At 35.2% G+C, this 20,643-nt stretch overlaps 2 protein-coding genes across 3 annotated transcripts in view; one reads left to right on the forward strand and one right to left on the reverse strand.

Annotated features, from left to right (window-relative positions):
- Positions 1-84: 84 nt before the first annotated feature.
- Positions 85-17,584, reverse strand: LOC127861264 (E3 ubiquitin-protein ligase RNF113A-like). Its single transcript, XM_052399700.1, has 10 exons — positions 17,425-17,584; positions 7,710-7,786; positions 5,856-5,957; positions 5,381-5,488; positions 5,028-5,137; positions 2,576-2,682; positions 1,905-1,994; positions 1,438-1,531; positions 1,069-1,175; positions 85-569 (listed from the first exon to the last, which is right to left on the reverse strand). Exons 1-10 carry the CDS (start codon positions 17,561-17,563, stop codon positions 496-498), a joined length of 1,008 nt encoding a protein of 335 aa, XP_052255660.1. The 5' UTR covers positions 17,564-17,584; the 3' UTR covers positions 85-495.
- Positions 17,567-20,643, forward strand: part of LOC127861247 (PHD finger protein 14-like) — a 36,221-nt gene continuing 33,144 nt past the window's right edge. For both annotated transcript variants that reach the window (XM_052399667.1, XM_052399665.1), the window contains exon 1: positions 17,567-17,736. In XM_052399667.1, coding sequence (XP_052255627.1) covers positions 17,673-17,736 — 64 coding nt within the window. In that variant the 5' untranslated portion in view covers positions 17,567-17,672. The remainder of the gene's footprint in view (positions 17,737-20,643) is intronic.

Consider the following 20,643-nt stretch of genomic DNA (forward strand, 5'->3'; position numbering starts at 1 on the left):
GACTTTCTCATTATTATTTAGCAACGCCAATTCTTTATCCCTCTGCCTTTGGTGAGGGATTATAAAAGTAACAGCAAAAATAACCATGTTTAAAATATTTATTATAGGCATTTTCCATAATGTTATGAGCCTTGTTCTGGGCTTAATGCATGTGCGTAAAGTGTCATCCCTAATTAGCCTGTGCAGTCCGCACAGGCTTATCAGGGACGACACTTTCTGCCTAAACTTGATTTTCGGTAAGAAGGGACTTCCTTGAAACTCAAAATACCATAAAAGCGGAAAGTGTCGTCCCTGATTAGCCTGTTCAGACTGCACAGGCTAATCTGGGATGACACTTTATGCACATGCAATACGCCAAGTATTCTCAGAACGCGGCTCTTATATACAGTCATCAAGCTTAACCATCTGGAATCAGTCATGATCACGATCACTTTCCTTCATCAGATGAAATAACCCCACCCACGCTCTTAATCTTCACACAATAGGGGTCAGTCGTTATCCATGATCATCATCACTGTCCTCAACTATCTTCCCTTCTTCTGCCCTCTTCTTCAATTTTGCCATCAACTCTAAAACCAACAACTCTTTACAATAAAATGCTGTGCTGACATTTTTAGGTCTTTCTTTTTCTTACCAAGAAATCAAATAAATGTACAATACAAGGATATTTTGTATTCATTATTGTTTTCTTTCAGGTCTGCTTTGTAAGTCTAAGGACAGAGGAAGATCGATATTAAGTCAATACATTTTATTGAAAGTGATACAATAACAACATTTAAATTGTAAAACTTTGTGGAATAAACAAATTTTGCTCGGCATGTTAGGATCAACTTCTATGGTTGTCATCCAGAGGAAGCTTGACCAATATGCAATATTAGCATTAAGTTAACAAGTTAATTAAGGTTTTTATTTGGTATATTAGTGCACATAAGTTGTTTATCATCTGCTACATTTTTTTTCATTTTTAACAATTTGTAAGTAGCTTGAACACGAACAGTAAGAAATATGATTAAATAACTTAAGTTAATTTTGTTAAAAAACTGGGATAAATCCCGGATAGGTTCTAACCTTTTGCAGGGTTGAAGACTCCATTGGTCTGTTCATTGCACACAAAACATCTCTGAGATTTCCTGTATTGTGCCAGAGCACACTTCTCGCAGAAATAGTGTCGACACCTCAAACACATATACAGCATATTAACTGATTTCTGTCTAATATTCTTCTGTTTTTTACAAGTGTTTGTATAACATTACATTTTTACATTCAAAGTATAATTATATATTTTGACTAGATTTGCAATTGCAATAAAAGTTACTTATGGATCTATCAAGCACAGCATCACAAAGCATTTTCTGATTTTGATATGCAACACTGAACATTGAATTCCAATACTAAATTGCATTTTTCAATAATTTATTATTTGGCATAAAAATTTACTTCGTTACTATGGGACTTTCAAATGACTTGCGGCAAATGAAACACTTGAATGGAACATCTTCCTCATCGCTGCTGATTTCGTAATTTGCATCATCTAAAATGAATGTTAAATGAAGCCAGGCATATCATAAACTACATGTAAATGTTACAGAGCATTTAAAACACACAAGGGATTCGCACTTTTCCTGTAAATATTTTTCTTTTTTGAAGAAACACAACAACTGGAACTGAACACTTTTTTTTACAATTTTAAGATCAATTCTTAGGCCATTTTCAAACTTCAATTCCTCAAAATATTTTTTTTTAATCCTATAAAAAAAACTGAAGTCCCATACGACTCCCTATCTTTGTTTAGATATTTTAGGCACAAATATATAACTATTTTATATTGTTTAACATTTTAAAGCATCTTTAACTAAAGAAGCATTCTACATGTGAATCAAGCTGTCCATCACATATTTTCATACCAGACTTTCCATATGTTCCTTGGTCCATTTCCCGCTCCAGCTGCCAGCCATGCTTGTAGTCACTGCGGTCATGCACAAACTTGCAGCTGTCTGAAATATTATTAGGTAAGTTGAGAAAATGTAAATATCTTAATGACCACAAGTCCACACACAAAATAAAAATAAATAAAATCACCATTTGCCAATTTTGCATTAGCAATATGTTTTATGTTCATCCAGTACATCGAATTTCTTGGAAATCTTCCACTCAACAAAAATTTAACAAATTCCAATATGGCTGCCTGTCCCCATTCTTCAGCACACACACGATGTTTCACGCATATAATATTTTGGAGTATTTGAAGCCCCAGGTCAATTCAATAGTATTTTTAAGTTTATTTTAAAAGTAAACATGGTAATAGTCCTTTTGTATAGGTGAGAAGTTTTATTCTAATCCACATAAAATGTATAATGAAGTATTTTCAAAGTACAAGATATGCCAACAGACCTACAGCCAACCAACAAGTTAACCAACATGGCGACTCCAGTATACCCCCTTCAAGATATGTTTTGTGGACATATGAATCCCATCTACTTAAATTTTCTCATCTTCAAAGCCATACATACCAGTATATCTCCTTCAAACTATAGTTTTATGGGTGTAATAATCCCACTAACTATACATATCTCACCTCCAAAGCCACACATGCCAGTCTCCTTGTAGTCTTTGCAGATGTCCGGCTGATAGTCCCATCTGACTGTGGCCCTCAGATGGGCTGGTGCACGTAAAGGGCCCTTTCTATTAGAATGGTAGGAAAAGTATCAATGAAAATATTTAATTCTTTAACATCATTATAATCAAACATGATCAACAATTTGGTTTTGTTTTCAAACAAATTGTCCTAAATTATGACAAGACCAATTATACCATAACAAATATACTGACAGACACTTCTGTCTTAAATCCTTCTAAAGCAATGCCTAACCCAATTATCTTGACAATCAATACAGATCATGATGGCCCTGAATGCTCACCTTAGTACACACATTTTAGAAGTCTTGACCTGGTGACCTTTTTTATCCCTCTTGCTCCAGATTCAAACACAGTCTTGATATTAATTTGTAATGATAAACATTTTTGCTATGTGTCAAATAGATCGAGTAATAAATGCTACATTGAGTGTGGTAACATGGGTTTGTAAGATTAGACCAGGTTTCCATTTTTTCGGACACATGTAGCCCAGATTCGTACTTGGGCTAGATACTGTCAAGAAAAACATTTTAACCAAGTTACATAAAGATTCAGTCACAAATGTAGCCCCAACAACAGGAACAAGGTTTTACTGAAATTTGATCTTGTGACCTAGTTCTTGACACGTTTCACCCAGATTCAAATGAGGCCTTGATGTTAATATATCAACATTCTGACCATACTTTATCAAGAATTTGGCCTTGTGACCATGTTTCTGGGTAGGAATATGACCCAGTTTCAAACACAGCCTAGATGTTGTCAAGATGAAGATTCTACAAGATACACGAACGTCGGATGTGAATAACAATAAACATTAGCTCATGAGCTATTTCCCGACAAAACAATTGTATATATATAACAAGTGCATATTGAGCTGAAAGAAAGAAAGAAATTTTTAAGTTAAGAAGTTTTATAAAGATTGAGTCTCAAATAATGAAAATATAGTGTTAACTGGGCGTTTCTAAGTTTTGGTTTGGCGACCTATATTTTGATTGCACTGACCCAAATTAAAACTCAACCTCGATATTGTCAAGATGAACATACTGAACAAGACTCAACCTTTGCATGGACATTGTTAAGAAAACCAGTCTGTCCAGGTTTCAATAAGATCAAGTCATACATGTGGCCTCTAAAGTGATAACAAGGTTTATTCAAAGATTTGACCGAATTTCATCAACATGGAGTCATAAATGAGTTCTCTAGATTGGAAACAAGGTTTTCTCATATTTGACCTGGTGACCTAGTTTTTTTATGAATGTGACCCAGAATTAAACTTCGCATAGACATAGTTAAGATAAATATACTGACAAAGTTTCATTACAATAAAGCCATAATTGTACCCTCTTTTTCTAAGATTGACCCGATCACTGACCTGATCACCTTGTTCTTGGATGCATGTGGCCCAGATTCTAATATTGTCGAGATAAAAATTGTGTGACCTAATTTTTAGTCCGAGATTCAAAATGAGCACAGACATTCTGAAGTTCCTTTGAAATTTAGTTATTACTGCGACCTCTAAAATAGTAACAGGTTTGTCTAGGATTTACCTTGGCGACCTAGTAATTTGGTTCAATTAACCCAGATTCAAACGAGGCCTACCCGTATATATTTTCAAGAAAAACATTAAGCTTAAGTTTTATCAAGATCAAATTGGCCTCTAGAGTGCAAACGGGCTATAATTTATTTTTATAAGGATTTGACTTGGTGACCTAATATTTAAAAACAAAACACACAACACTTTCAAGATATACATTTTGACATGTTTCATCAGGATTGGAATAAAAAAGTGGCTTCTAAAGTTTGAACAAAGTTTGTTTATTTGAACTGGTTACCAAGATTTTGGTCACATGGGACCCAGGTTGAAACTCAACCTAGACATTTCGAAGAAAAGCATTTTTACCAAGGTTCCACCAAGATTAGATGAAAAATAAGGCCTCTAGAGTTTTAACAAGTCTAAAATATACTACAAACAGCACACCACACATATGCCAAAAGTCGGACATAAGTGACCACAATCGCTGACCTTTCAACTTACATGTAGGTGAGCTAAAAATAACAAAGTATTGTATTCATGTATTGAAAGCTTTTTTCATAAACAATATATTCTTCAGGGACTGTACACATGTCATCCCTTTACCATTGAGATACATATTTTTACGCATTTGTTGTCCCTTAGAATGTCATATTTATTAAAGACCCTTCTTTCTTAGATTCAAGTTTTTAAGGCTTTATTTTCAACCCTTAGATACTGATAAGCATCAAACAGCATAAAACCTGAACAGACTGCGAGTTACTAAGTCGGAAAGGGTTAAGGTCCTCTGTTATTTTTTGCTCTTATAGCAATCATATTTCCTTAAGAGTAAAATAAAATTAAACAAAAAATAAGTCAATACCTGACTGAATTACTGGCTGCATTGCCCTGTGCAGTGTCTTTTTTCTCGTAAAACACTTGGTAGTTATTCATCCCCCTGTACACCTTATCATCTTCCTTACCCTTCAACTCCTAAAAGCAACAAACATAATATTTGTAAACAGATGGACACACCAACAGACAAACCAACCATCCAGTCAAACAACTGACAGTGTGACTCCAATATACCCATTTTCTTTTCAGGTGTATAATAATTGACTAAATTTTAAAAACAACAACTTTATGTCTGAGAGAGAAATCAGACAAAACGGGGAAGAGTCACACCTAAGGTTTCAATTTGTTCACAAACAACCTGGTATTGAATCCATTTGTTACCTTGTTGATTTGCTGCTGTATTTCAAACAAAGTTCTTGCATCTTGAGCAAGGTCTGTGTCTATCTCCACAGTAGATGTGGCCCCCATGTCAACTGGCCCATCTCGTTTCTGCAATTAGTCGGATGATTAAAAGCGTCTGGTTATATACAGCAGTGTAGAGTGTCCTCCCAGATTAGCCTGTGCAGATCAGGGATGACACTCTCCGCTTTATTTGTATTTTTCTTCAAAAGAATGTCTCCTCAATAGCGAGGCTCATTGATGTTTGCAACTCATCATTGGTAAACAATATCAGAAAAAAGCAGTTAACATATAAGTTACCTCAACGTAATTATATGCATATCAGTACATTAAATGATAGTAAAAATTAAAAAAAAAGAGTAAATTTTACTGCAAATTCCATGCTTATATATTGTACTTTACTGCGCTATTTTGCTGAGAATATTTTAACAACATAAACTGAATTTTAATAACATACCCCAGTCTTTGAGGATGTGTATGTGACAATGGCTGATTTTCGAATTTCTTCATCACTCTCACTAGAAGACCCATCATCTTTGACAAACTTCTTTGTATTTGTCTGCAATATCATATTGTAATAAATATCCACTCCAGTTTTCAGAGAGTAAATATAAAAAGTGTGACAATTTCTAACAAATAAAGAGCTTTTTTTTTGTGAAATGTATTGCAACCTACTGCACTTTCAAGTAAAAAAACAGCTTTATCCAGAAGCTAAAATTTCAAAAAAGTGTTATTCAAGAGAAAATTGTGAAGTTAAAAGCCCATAAGTTTGTAAAAAATTAAAGGACAAGAATGACACTCGACACTTTTCTGATAGTCATGTAGGTAACCTCATATACAAACAATCAGGGTGAAATCTGCAAGTGTTTAGGAAAAAAGAATGGAAAACAGTTCTAGAGAAAATATCTTAAGTCTAAAACCCATAATTTCAAAACAAGAGCACCGCATAACGGTTGCCACGCTCGGCTGTGGGTGCAGTTTTTAATAAAAGATTTTTTTTTCTTTTTTTTTCTTTTAGGTCACAGTGACCTTGACCTTTGACCTAGTGACCAAAAAATGGCTGTGGCGTGTAGAACTCATCAAGGCGCAGCTACATGTGAAGTTTCAAAGTTGTAGGTTGAAGCACTTTGATTTAAGAGCCAATGTTCAAAACCTTAATAAAATGTAAAGTTTTTTGTTTTTGTTTTTTTAAGAGGTCACAGTGACCTTGACCTTTGACCTAGTAAACCAAAAATGGGTGTGGCATGTAGAACTGATCAAGGTGCAGCTACATGTAAAGTTTCAAAGTTGTAGGTTGAAGCACTTTGATTTAAGAGCCAATGTTCAAAACCTTAACAAAATGTAAAGGTTTCAGCAAGACGCAGACGGCAGACGTCAGACGTCGAGCTGGCTATGACAATACCTCGGGTTTTCTCCGAAAACAGCCGAGCTAAAAATCAATGGACCAGAAGAAACTTGATTTTCTGTAAGTCATGCTGGTCTACTCACACAACTAAAATAACTTAAATATCTGAAAGAGTTTAGGAAAAAAACAGAAACAGATACCGACAGACAGGCAGATAGTGCGACTGCTTTATGCCAATAAAAAATCTATGCAATCATAAGTACAAATAATGATTTATGCAATACAATAGCTCTATCAATTGCAGATTGCACATAACTTTTATACTTACCGCCCATTCCTTTCATAAACCAAATAATTTTTGTACATGCAGTGTTTCATAATCTAATTCTATGTCTATTTGCATCAGAAGTGTTCAGCGTTTATTATGTTATTTTTTTTAACATTCACCTAATGTTGGTCATTAGATGAATAAAAACTGTTTGGCATAAAACTGACATTACTCTTAATGTTAACTGCAAGTTACATGATTTAACCTTAAAACCTTGTTTCGTTTTTTCATTCGTTTTTTACTTAAGTAGTTATCACCAGTCATGACCTTTGTGAAAATTTAACATACATGTAAATTATCCTCGCATCACTCCTTATGTGTAAACTAAGGTTAATCTTTTAGAGACATTTAAAAAAATGGCCAGACTTACAATCAGAGCTTTGTGGGAAGACAAATGGCAAACCCACAGAAAGATCTGTTGAAAATTAAGGCTGTGAATAATTCTCAAATTACCATTTATAGGTAAAACAAATTTCAAAGTTTCGTCATCAATTTTTAAGGTGCTGACAGTTTAATAGATTGACAGAAAGAAGACAAACTGAAACATATTATCCCATCCAGCTAAATTTATAGGGAGAGAAACAAAAGAATACTTCCCATACATTTAATTCACAAATAATTATTGCTTTCCTACTTACAGACTGAACAAATTTTGATGGGCATTTCATTTTCTTTGCCTTGACAGCAACATTTCCATCATCTTCGTCACTACTCTCTGAAAATAAATGTATAAACAAATTGTTATCAATCAAGCCAATCATGTTTAGTAACATTTTGGTAAATTTACAAAATTAAAAAAAAAAGTTTTAGATTCGCAAATGTTTGTTGTAGTTATGACACTTGTGAGGAAACAGAAATACTTAACAATTACCATGCTCTAAAATATCCATAATACTTGTATGCCTCTTTTGGTGATTTAAAAACCTGAAATTATAAAGCGTTGCAACGCGAAATGATTGAATAATTTGGAGAGTTCTGTTTTTGTCGTTACATTTTGTGATACTACGAGGATTGCGTTATATTTTGTGATACTATGAGGATTGCTTTATTTAAAGTATAAAGTACATCACTTTTTGTATGAGCACAGACGGCTGAGTGGTCTAAGCAAAAAAACTGTTACTCCATGGGTCAGTGGTTTGAGCCCAGTTGAGGGTTTTATTTAACTTTATTGTTTGTTTTTTTTAATGGAACTTTTTAGATCCAATGTTTAAATTTATCAATATAAAGCATTTAATGACAAACTTCAATACATGTCAAAATTTTAGAAAAGGTCCCTTTAATATATATCAAGAGCACTGCCCTGCGGGTGCAGACCGCTCATCTATTTTTCTTTTTAAAGGTGTAGGGACCTATCTCAATTTCAATCACAACAGAGGGAGGGGTGGAGTGGAGAGGGGTGTATAGTGTGGGGGTGTGGTCATTTATTACATTCTTTTCCAAAAATGCACAAAAAAAGAAGACACAAATTTTTAATTTTTTTTGGGGAGGGGGATTCTTGGGTGGGATGGTTGGACGGTATTTCAAAAATAAAATAATAAAAATAAATATTTGTGTTTTTTAACCATGTTTGAAAAAAAAACAAGAGATGTGTTTTTTGGTTTGTTTTTTTTACCTTTGACCTTGAAGGATGACCTTGACCTTGAACTTCCACCACTCAAAATGTGCAGCTTTATGAGAAGGCCGCTTTGAAATATTATTATTTTGACCTTTGACCTTGAAGGATGACTTTGACCTTGAAGGATGACCTTGACCTTGAACTTCCACCACTAAAAATGTGCAGCTTCATGATAACGCCGCTTTGAAATTATTATTGTTTTGACCTTTGACCTTGAAAGATGACCTTGACCTTGAAGAATGACCTTGACCTGGAACTTCCACCACTCAAAATGTGAAGCTTCATGAGAACCCCGCTTTGAATTATTATTTTTTTACCCTTGACCTTGAAGGATGACCTTGACCTTGAAGGATGACCTTGACCTTCCACCACTCAAAATGTGCAGCTTTATGAAAACGCCGCTTTGAAATTGTATGATTTTTTTTGGACCTTGAAGGATGACCTTGACCTTGAACTTCCACCACTCAAAATGTGCAGCTTCATGATAACGCCCCTTTGAATTTTTTTTATTTTGTTTGACCTTGAAGGATGACCTTAACCTTGAAGGATGACCTTGACCTTGAACCTACACCACTCAAAATGTGCAGCTTCATGATAACGCCGCTTTGCTTTTTTTTTTGACCTTTGACCTTGAAGGATGACCGTGACCTTGCAGAATGACCTTGACCTTGAACTTCCACCACTCAAAATGTGCAGCTTCATGATAATGCCGCTTTGAAATTTTTTATTTGTTTTTTGACCTTTGGCCTTGAAGGATGACTTTGACCATGAAGGATGACCTTGAACTTCCACCACTCAAAATGTGCAGCTTCATGAGAACGCCGCTTTGAATTGTTTAATTTTTACCTTGAAGGATGACCTTGACCTTGAACTTCCACCACTCAAAATGTTCAGCTCCATGAGATACACATGTGTGCCAAATATCAAGTTGCTATCTTCAATATTGAAAAAGTTATGGCCAATGTTAAAGTTTTCGGACGGACGGACACCATAAATTTGACATTTGACCTTGAAGGATGACCTTGACCTTTCACCACTCAAAATGTGAAGCTCCATGAGATACACATGCATGCCAAATATCAAGTTGCTATCTTCAATATTTAAAAAGTTATGGCCAATGTTAAAGTTTTTTTCGGACTGACAAGACAGACTGACTGACATACTGACGGACAGTTCAACTGCTATATGCCACCCTACCGGGGGCATAAAAACTATTTTTTTGGGGTGCGGGTGGGGTATAGTGTGAGGGTGTGGTGGTCATTTATTAGAGGATCTTTAATTAAAAAAAAAAATGGGGGGATTGAGGGGGGATTCGGGGGGGGGGGGGGTGATTTGGGGGGGATGGTTTGGACGGAGTCAATTGACCAGTCGCCAAATTATTGATCGCTCCGCCCACATAGTCACGTGGTCTAGTGATTAGAAAACTCCAACAAGCAGATCGCAATTATAGCGGATTACGTGAGGGAAATTCTATACTTGTAATGATGTATTATGCTCTTTTCTATAATATAAATTATTAAAGCCGCACACTAAACTAAAATGCTTTGTAAAACGTTAATACAATCATAAATACTTTAGAGAGAAATGGCGTAATCAAAATAAATGAGTTAACGGCAGACTGACTATCAGAAACGTTTCTTATACATATTATATATGGAGTTGATGAAAAATCCGTTGTAAAAATTAGCATTTATTTCATATTGAATTTGAACTTGTATTCAACCGTCTGACAGTGAACCCGGTGGCTATTCATATATAATTTTGAAAATATTTTTATTAAATGCAAATGATATATCCATATCATGATGGGTTTTTTGTTTGTTAAAAATGTTTAGATCTTTGTTTTATTGTGTTATTTTTAAAGAGACACCGATTTTTTTATTTAGATATAAATTAAATTTTGATTGTAACCATAATTTAATACAGGCCTAAGTTCGTGGTTTCATTAACAGATAGTCTAATATGCATTTTATTTCATTTATGTTTAATGCGAACCTGTTACATTTCACAATCAAAAAATGAAATGCTGGTATTACGGTGCTGTTTACGAACGTTCGAATTGAATACATTTAGCATATTATGCATTTGCTTATTTATAACAAGATGGCCCTTATATGTTAATTGCAATTTTCACATTTCTCCCCGTTGTATTATAAGCCGTACATTTTACACTTGAAGTCGCTCTAAGCTGGCTAAGCCGCGTTGAAATGACCTTTTTTCGTTTTTACTTTAGTTAAAACAATATTTAAGTTAACAATTTATACTGATTTCCCTTGTTTATGATCCACAGAAAATAAATATATAATTGGGAATCATTTAAGTAATTAAATAGTTTTCTTTTCTTGTGTACAGTACCTAACAATGCCTTAATGTTCCTTCATTCTGAGATCCACGCAACATACTGTTATTTATTAATCATTGACAATTACGCTGAGATTAATAAGCACGTGTGGCAATTATTATGTTGCCCAAACTGCTTAATAATATTGTGCATCAAACAGTATAACACAGTTTATAGAACACACACCTGGTGTGGTTAAACTATTTATTGTGTTTGTTTTCTCGTTACTCGTTCATATGTTCAAGAAATAAAGATAAAATAATAACCTTTTATAAAGTATGTGTTGCACCTACAATTTTGAATAATGATCGAACAGTAATGATCATGCATTTGATATAAAATCTGTGTAAACTCTTAAAAATTACGTCCATTCCATATGTACAACACGCTTTGTTTGTCGGACAAAATGGCTGCCAAATAAGCGTTGCTGAGGGGTGTGTGAAAAATCGATATCTGATTGGCTGATCGACAAAATGTGGGCGGAGTTGGCGACTGGTCAATTGTGGTATGTCATGTAAGAGTTGTTTTGTCAAAGTATCAATCGAATCTTATCATAAATAAAGAAGTTATGGCAATTTTTTCAAAATTTAATAATTTGACCTTGAGAGTCAAGGTCATTAAAAGGTCAAGGTAAAGTTCAACTTGCCAGGTACAGTACCCTCATGATAGCATGAAAGTATTTAAAGTTTAAAAGCAATAGCCTTGATACTTTAAAAGTAAAGTGGATCTAAACACAAAATGTAACCATATATTCAAAGTTACTAAGTCAAAAAAGGGCCATAATTCTGTAAAAATGACAACCAGAGTTATGCAACGTGTCCTTTACTGTCCCCTTATGATAGTTTGCCAAGTATGAAAGCAATATCTATGATACTTTAGGGGTAATGTGGACCAAAACACAAAACTTAACAAAATTTTCATGTATAAAGGGCCCATAATTCCATCAAAATACCAGTCAGAGTTACATAACTTTGCCTGCACAGTCCCCTTACGATAGTTAGTAAGTGTTGCAAGTATGAAAGCAATGGCTTTGATACTTTAGGAAAAAAGTGGACCTAAACACAAAACTTAACCAAATTTTCAATTTTCTTAGCATAAAAAGGGCACATAATTCTGTCAAAATGCCAGTCAGAGTTATATAACTTTGCCTGCACAGTCCCCTTATGATAGTTAGTAAGTGTTGCAAGTATGAAAGCAATAGTTTTGATACTTAAGGAATAAAATGGACCTAAACACAAAACTTAACCAAAATTTTCAATTTTCTAAGTATAAAAAGGGCACATAATTCTGTCAAAATGCCAGTCAGAGTTACATAACTTTGCCTGCACAGTCCCCTTATGATAGTTAGTAAGTGTTGCAAGTATGAAAGCAATAGCTTTGATACTTAAGGAATAAAATGGACCTAAACACAAAACTTAACCAAAATTTTCAATTTTCTAAGTATAAAAAGAGCACATAATTCTGTCAAAATGCAAGCCAGAATTATCTAACTTTGCCTGCCCAGTCCCCTCTTGATAGTTAGTAAGTGTACCAAGTTTGAATGCAATAGCATTGATACTTTATGAGAAAAGTGTACCTAAACGCAAAACTTAACCGGACGCCGACGTCGAGGTGATGACAATAGCTCATATTTAAAAAAAAAAAAATAGATGAGCTAAAAATGAAGAAAACTAGTAAGCCCAAGAGCTCGGCTAGCTTGGCCAAGGGGGCTGGATATCACAAACTTTATAAAGGAGACCAGGCAATCAATGTTACACATCAAATACTTTACTTTAAGCCCTGAAACTTGTTGCATCATTCAGAAAGCTATATAGTATATAAGTCTATATAAAAAATGTGACCCCCTGTGCTTGGCCAGTTTTGACCCCATGGGAATAATTTAAACAAACTTAGTAGAGGACCACTAGACACATGGGTGAAATTTGAAAATGTCTGAAAAACTGAATTTTTTACTGGGGGTCCACAGAATACACAATAGGTCAGTAGACATGCAAAGCGTGTTTTTCGTAAGGCCTAAAAAAAAAACGTTGTGGTTCTGGTAACATTGACAAAATTTCAAGTTAGGGTAAGTCGGTTTATTAATTTTTTTAATTAATTTTTTTATTATCTCTAGACAAGGTGCCTGTTTTTAAAAGTCATTCTATGCTGATGGTTTTCACATGAAACCTCTATGTACAGCATAGAAAAGTGTTTTGTGTAGTGTATTAACCGCATAGATACGCATAAGCCCGTCTCGATCGATTGCTTAATACATCCGTATCAACCATACTTTCTATCTACATGTATTTCTGCATATACTTACTACTTTTCCCGTCGCTACTCATTACCCGATAATCCCGTATATTCCAGTTTTAAAGCAAATTCTGGTAAATACGATAAAAGTGCTCAAGAATATCAAGAAACACAAACATTGGCCATTTTTCTTAAGTATCAAATAAAGATGGCATTTGTTTCTATTTAAAGATGAAATAACGTCCAATCGGGGCGGTTTGTTTTTTTCCACTGAACACGCTTAAATCGCCTGACGTGATGTTCATGTTTTCATACAACACAAAATGCACCCACACTTTCCATGCAACATTCTACATGTCTGCATAATTTTCGCGCTTTTTATTGAGATAAAGGATAAAGCATTGTTTATTTGATGCTAGAATTTGTTAATGTCATGTTAGCATTACAATCCGGAAGCGTGTTTCGGATTACCAATTGAATAATGCTCATTTGAGAATCGAACGAAACATTTACAGTTGTGCGTAATGAATTCAACGATAATTTGTTAAAGCGCATTACGTGTCGAATAAATGTTTTGACCATATTATGCATGAAATGCACAATATCCACGAGGATTTCACTGCATCTGTCTTCTCAGTAAGTGGCGGAGATTTCATCGTGGTGGTTTACACCGTAGGGACCGATGAGTGTGTTAAATAACAAAGCCAACAAACTGCCATAAAATCACACACTTATGAAAATTACGTCACTTGTCGTCTGCATGATTTTACTGCAGGTACAAGAATGAGTGCTTACGAGTGTTGTCGCTCATTCAAAGCGTGCGCTCTCATTGGCCAATATCGATTTTCCATTACAACTATGATACGCCTTAAGGAGGGCTTTAGGTAGGTAAAGAAATACATGACGTAATTGACAGAGGATCATAAATTGGCTCTCACAATTTTCGGCTAACCGAACCACAACCTTTTTTTTAGGCCTCACGCCTAATACTAAATCCAGTTTGTCCGGATGTTCTCTATAATCAGTGCAATATCAATAATAACTCAACTAAAAGACCATAACGATAAAGATGCAGCGTGTTTTATTTGAAATTAATTTAGAGGAAATGTTAATGTCAAATTTTGTAAAAAAAACAACAACAAAGCTTTTAACCGAAATCAACAGATCTCAATGTTCTCTGCACTACAAAGTTTTTATCCCAACATCAATACATGCACGCTTTCCATGCGTACGGCATGACGTTGTACATTGTCGCATAAATTTTGGCCGTTTTTTGTCGGAACAAAGAGTCAACAAAAGATATGAGGCGTTTCTATGTATAGTTTTATGGTAATTCCAATTCTGGCAGTGTGGTATCAGAGGAGACTTTCTGCAGAAAGACAGCTGTAAACTTTACAAACCGCAGATCTGGTTTATTATAATATATTGCGGGCGGTTTTTATTAAGTTACTTAAACATGCACCTGCTATTTATAGATTGCCTATCCCCCCCCCTAAAATTTTCTCAATGGATGTACACGATTTTGAAAAATGGCCTTGGTGGTGATCCAAAAAAACGGAATTTCTGTTTAACCCTGAAAACCTTCACCCATGTAGACAATGTAACACATTACATATTAAACCCCTGACAGGCCTACATTATACATATGCAATTGACAGGAACAATTTGACCATTCAAGGATCATCCGGATTCCTGTACAGCTTCAATAAAATTTGCCAAGGCATTCAGGAGGATATGTTGTTAGAAGAAAAAGTTATCTGGGGGATCAATGCAGCACAAACACACTAGAGCTGCAACGATTCACCAATAGCTCGATTCGATTCGATTTCTATTTCAGACACTCCGATACCGATTTTTTCGATTCATCTTCAAACCTAGTTTTATCATATATTCACTCTTCTGCCTCAAAATAAACATTCCTGTTCAAAAGAGTCGCATACTTAGATATCTTGGGCATTTGTCAAATTGTGTGTTTCTTTGATATAGTTTGGTTGGTTCAACAGTGTTTTAAAAACTGTTGAAAGTGTGTTAAATAAACATTTGTAAGAAATACTTTGCAAGAAACTGCCAATTGTCTTTCAAACTATGTCAATATTTCAATAAAACACAAAAAAAGAAAAGCAAATTAGGACTCAATTTTAATATAAAAAACTTCTGACTAGAAGATTGTATTGAAAACACAATAATATATAATTAAATAAATAATCATAAGAACATCTAGAATCAGTGGAGTGATAGTATTATCACTATTATACGTATATCCAAAACCGCTACAAGCAAATCTACCATTGTGCCGTGACAGCGTCACCTGTTACCTGTAGGACAAAGCACATTCTCTAATAAACTTAACAAATTCCCAACAGAAACAGAACTACTTTTCTGGCTGGCGACTTGAGTAGTTGCACTTGTGCTACCTCTTTGTCTTGCTAAATCAACGTTATGTCTGCATCCGTGAAGCACAGTTTACACTTTGCTTTATCGGGAGGGCTACCATCCCGAAACCCATATATTCTGCCACACTTTTGAGTTTAGCTTCTTAGGCTCATCTGATAATTTCAATTTGTCGGCCACAACTTCTTCAGCCATTTTGACGCTTTTTCTGAAAGTAGACCGTAACGCGCTTATTGATTGGAATGACTAAAGTAATAAGCAGCCAATCGCGCGCGTCGTAATTACAGGGAAAGATAAAACCTACACCTTCCCGTATCAAATAGTCAGAATACAGCGAGCTTTACGTATGTATGTAAAATATGTCTATATGTTAAAGAATCGAATCGATTTTGGTATGTTTGGTATCGTAATCGAATCGACGCATTTCAAACCGATTTTCGATGCATCGGATCGAATCGTTGCAGCTCTAAAACACACTGATGGACAACAGACAAAACGGTGTCCTAAAAGCTGACCATGAGCTGGAACTGGAAATCCTTGCAAACTTGATATTACATTCGGTCTGTTTACTAAATATTGATTAAATTTGTATGCCCAAATGCAATATTGTTGATTGATTTGAGTTTCTATATTAACTGAAATGCCTTGATTGTATTTGTGTATGTATCATTCCCTTAAATTTGTTTCAATGTATCTTTTTGTGTATACTATTTTTAGAATAGTACTCAAATAGTAGCAATTTATTATTAATTAGCTTTAAAGTTCGATGATGAAGTATTAAATTTTAATACCTTCTTAAAACCCAGATGTGTAATTTTTCATAAATGATTGATCAAAAGTGGCTGATAAACATGGGCACAATGATTTGTGCCTGAATTAAAAAAAATCTTCAGAGAACACCCATACTTCAACAGGTCGAAGAAAATCCATACCTAGGCGTCACAATATCCTCCAACTTAAACTGGGACACCCACATCAGTAAAATAGTCAAGAAAGCTAACTGTACCCTAGGATTCATATGTAGAAACCTCAAACACTGCCCGATCACCTGTAGAAAAACAGCTTACTTAGCGTTAGTCAGATCAACACTTGAGTACAGCTATGGGATCCACATCTAGCAAAGCATATTGACAAGATCAAGTGCATCCAGAGACAAGCGGCTAGATTCATCACAGGGGATTACCGCTCGCGGGACTAAGGCTGTGTATGGTCAATGTTGAAAACACTGGAACTCCAAAGCCTACAGGACAGACGAAAGACCAATCGACTCACCTTCCTGTACAAAGTTGTCGGGGGAAGGTGCCAGCCTTACCTTGTCATGACATATTAACACCAGCAAGAAATAAATGAAACGTTAAACCTAAACAATTTAATGACTATCAAGCTACAAACATTCTAGAAAACCAAGTGACAAATAATATTAAGTGCTTTAAAACTTTTGTGTGTAAAACCGAACAATTTAAAAACTCCTTCTTTCCCAGAACTGTATTAGACCGGAACAAACTAAGTGACAGTGTTGTGTGCGCGGCTTCCGTCAGCAGTTTTAGGACTGCGCTGCTTAACCCACAGTTGGACTAGTCTCTCTCCCGTTGCGACCTACGCCTTACAAGGCCCTGCAACGTATCCATTCAGATTCAGACTGGCATAGTAAAAGATGTGTGTTCAAAAAGTAGTATCCGACATTGATGTCCGAATTATTGTACAACTCATTATAGCAATCAATCAATCACTCCATAACTAATTCTGTCCTATATCGGAATATAAGATGACTAACCATTGTCATCTGAGCCTTTGCGTCGTCTGTTTTGTTGTCGCTTAACCGCTTTCTTGAAAAATGTGCATTTGTTTTTCTCTGTGGTGGTTTCGTCTGCCATTTTGAAATGTTTTCCTAACGTTGTTTGTAACAATATCATTGATTGGCTAATACAAAATATCATCCCGTATAGTATTATCTATAGGCTTCACATTATTGAATTTATTCCAAAAGTCATGGTTAAAATATAGAGAAAAAACTGAACTAATATGTCGGGTGAAAGCGAATATGACGAAGATGATGTTAACGTTGGATTCCTCTACAAAACGATGAGTATGTCTGTACTTAAAAAAAATAAATGTATAACTGGAATACAATTCGGATAAGCTAGATCGGATTTAATTTTACCTTAAAGATTTACCTCAGTGTCTTTGTTCAAAAATTTCATGCGCATGGAAAGGTGTTGTCCAGATACACATCAGTGTTTTTTTTCATCTATAGGGGAATGGTGGCGGGGCCCTCCAAAGTGGAAAAACGCGTTGTTTTTTAGGAACAGGGGAAAGTAAAAAATTAACTCTTTTATATGTAATGATATTTATTTTAATTGAATACACATGTATGTATGAATGTAATGTTTACAGCTGAATGTCTCTGTCCTTTTTATCCCCATGCTTTTTGAAAAGCTAGGGGATATTGTGGTTATCTCCGCCATCTGTCCGTCCCTCCTGGTCACTATCTCCTTTCTCATTTATAGTATAAGCACTAGAACCTTGAAACTTACACACATGATAGCTATGAGCACTATTTGGAATTTTGATTTGACCCCTGGGTCAAAAGTTATAAGGGTTGGGGCGGGCCGGGTTAGAGATTTTCACTCGTTTTTTTATGCTATGTACTTTAACATTGGCCATAACTTTTGCTCAGGGCTTTTCATCAGGAAATTGGGAAGAGGCCCTAGCCTTTCAAATTGGGAATTTCATGCGCGATAACTGCTCATTTTGGGAAGACCGTGTTTAAAAAAGTTTTTGAAATAGGGTCTTTTTCATTGTGAAGAAGTATTAAAAGACACATTGTGGTGCATTCTTAATCATATTAGAGCTCACTGCTTTCAATTTGGGAGATGCCCAATATGTCTTAGTAAAAAAAATATATATATATTTTTTTTTTTACAATTTGGGAAATTCTTCTATCAATTTTGGGAAAAAATGACCTTATTTTCAATTGGGACCCTATTATATAAGGGTGAAAAGCCCTGTTGCTGCTATGCAATATTGAAGATAGCAACTTGATATTTGGCATGCATGTGTATCTCATGGAGCTGCACATTTTGAGTGGTGAAAGGTCAAGGTCATCCTTTAAGGTCAAAGGTAAAAAAAACAAATCCAAGGGAAGTAATAAGCTTTAAAGCGAGGTAATTAATGAACCTGCCAAATGATTTTTTTTTTTAACTAAATCAAAGCTGCACAGTAGGGGCATTGTGTTTCTGACAAACACATCTCTTGTTTTATGTTATTTTACATTAATTTCTTCATTTCTACACGGATTTACTTCCAATTGATACTGAACATCTCTTATCAGTGCTTTCCACAGGAATTTTTTCAGGCGCCCGGGGTTTATAGGGGTGGCTTCGGGAGGGGTGTCCCCTCGCGATGTTTATTTTTTTAAATTTTATTTGTCAATTGACGTTCTGTGGTGCATTATAACTCTAAGAAAAACAGTGTCAAAAGACGTCATTTGGTGCGCTTTGACTCTTCAAGAAAACCCCCCAGCTATAAAGTCATTTATAAAGACATATTTTAATAATTGTTTTAAAACTTTCCCGCCAAGAACGTAAAATCCTGACTCGAACGATTCTATTACTGCATACTTACTACTTTTCAAGTTTCTATTCATTACCCGATAATCCCATTTTTAAAAGCACTTTCTGGTAAATATTGACGATAAAAGTGCTCAATAATTTCTTTTACAACAAACGTTGCCATTTTCTCAAGTATTAAATAAATTTCGGCATAAGTGACAATTTATGGATTTGCTGAAATATTGCCACTGAACATGCGTAAATCGCTTGAGGTGGTGTGTGCTTGATAATACAACGCTCAATACACCCACGCTTTCTATGCACATGATGCGACGTTGTACATGCTGCATAATTTTCGCGCCCTTTTTATTGAGACAAAGGGTCAACACAAAATAAATTATCACTGTTTATTTGAAGCATGAATCTGTTAACGTATGTTAACATTTACATTCGGAAGTGGGTTTCGGATTACAAATTTAATTATGCTCATTTAAGACTTAAAACATGAACAGTTGCGAAATGAATTCAACGATAATTTTTTTAAATGCTGTACGAGTCAAGTAAATGTTTTGAGAGTAATTCATGAAATGCGCAACTTCCACGAGGATCATAGCCATCATCAGTCTTCTAAGCCAAGATTTCTGTGGCAATTACATGTTCGTCATGAGTCGTCTGCATGATTTAACTGCAGGTAGTGCCTGCCTACGAGTGCTGTCCCTTTTACAAAGCGTATGCTCTCATTGGCCAATATTGATTTTCCAATACAGCGACGCTCCGCCCTTAAGCAGGCTTTAGTTGGGTAAAGTGTTAGATGTAGTTGACAGAGGATCGTAAATTGGCTTTCAAAATTTTCGGCAAAGTCGTGGAAAGCACTGCTTATGACAATACGGTCAATGTCAACTATGCATGGCCCCATTACCAACCCTGGGGCGCCCCCTGGGTCAAACATGCGGCGTGGGGATACGCGTCGGCCTCTGCCATGCCATTTCTAGTTCTAAAATATATATCAATTATTTTTTCAACATTAGTTTCAGACAGTTCAGCCTTCATGCACAGTCTCAGTTTTCCTAGCCATTTTGAGTCTAATTGGGATTTTTTTAATCGATAAAATGGCAAATTTTAGCATTTTTTATCAATAAAATGGACCAAATTGCAATTATTTATCAACAAATATTGACACAATTATGGTCGCTGGGAGTTGCAATGGGAAACAGTATTTTTCATATAAACTCTGGCACCTGGATTCCAGGCAGCTTTATAAACAGTATAATATACTGCCTATACAGAAAGAGCAGTTGGCAGAAGCAGAGATAGATAAATGAGCAACATAAACTATTCTGTCATGAATGAGCACAAAGAAATCATCAATATATCCCTAATGGGTAAATTAAATAAACTTACTTGATTTGGTGTGCTCGCAGAATGATGATATTAATCCAAGT

Source organism: Dreissena polymorpha, chromosome 15 (genome assembly GCF_020536995.1).
Source record: "Dreissena polymorpha isolate Duluth1 chromosome 15, UMN_Dpol_1.0, whole genome shotgun sequence".
Classification (NCBI taxonomy): Eukaryota; Metazoa; Mollusca; class Bivalvia; order Myida; family Dreissenidae; genus Dreissena; species Dreissena polymorpha.

Excerpts from the sequence above, each read along its gene's own strand:
- LOC127861264 (XM_052399700.1), bottom strand. The coding sequence starts at position 17,563 with ATGATATTGTTACAAACAACGTTAGGAAAACATTTCAAAATGGCAGAC. Across the intron at positions 5,138-5,380 it reads TACAGCAGCAAATCAACAAG|GAGTTGAAGGGTAAGGAAGA; the intron begins GTAACAAATGGA and ends TGTTGCTTTTAG. Across the intron at positions 1,176-1,437 it reads GAAAGTCCCATAGTAACGAA|GTGTCGACACTATTTCTGCG; the intron begins GTAAATTTTTAT and ends TATGTGTTTGAG.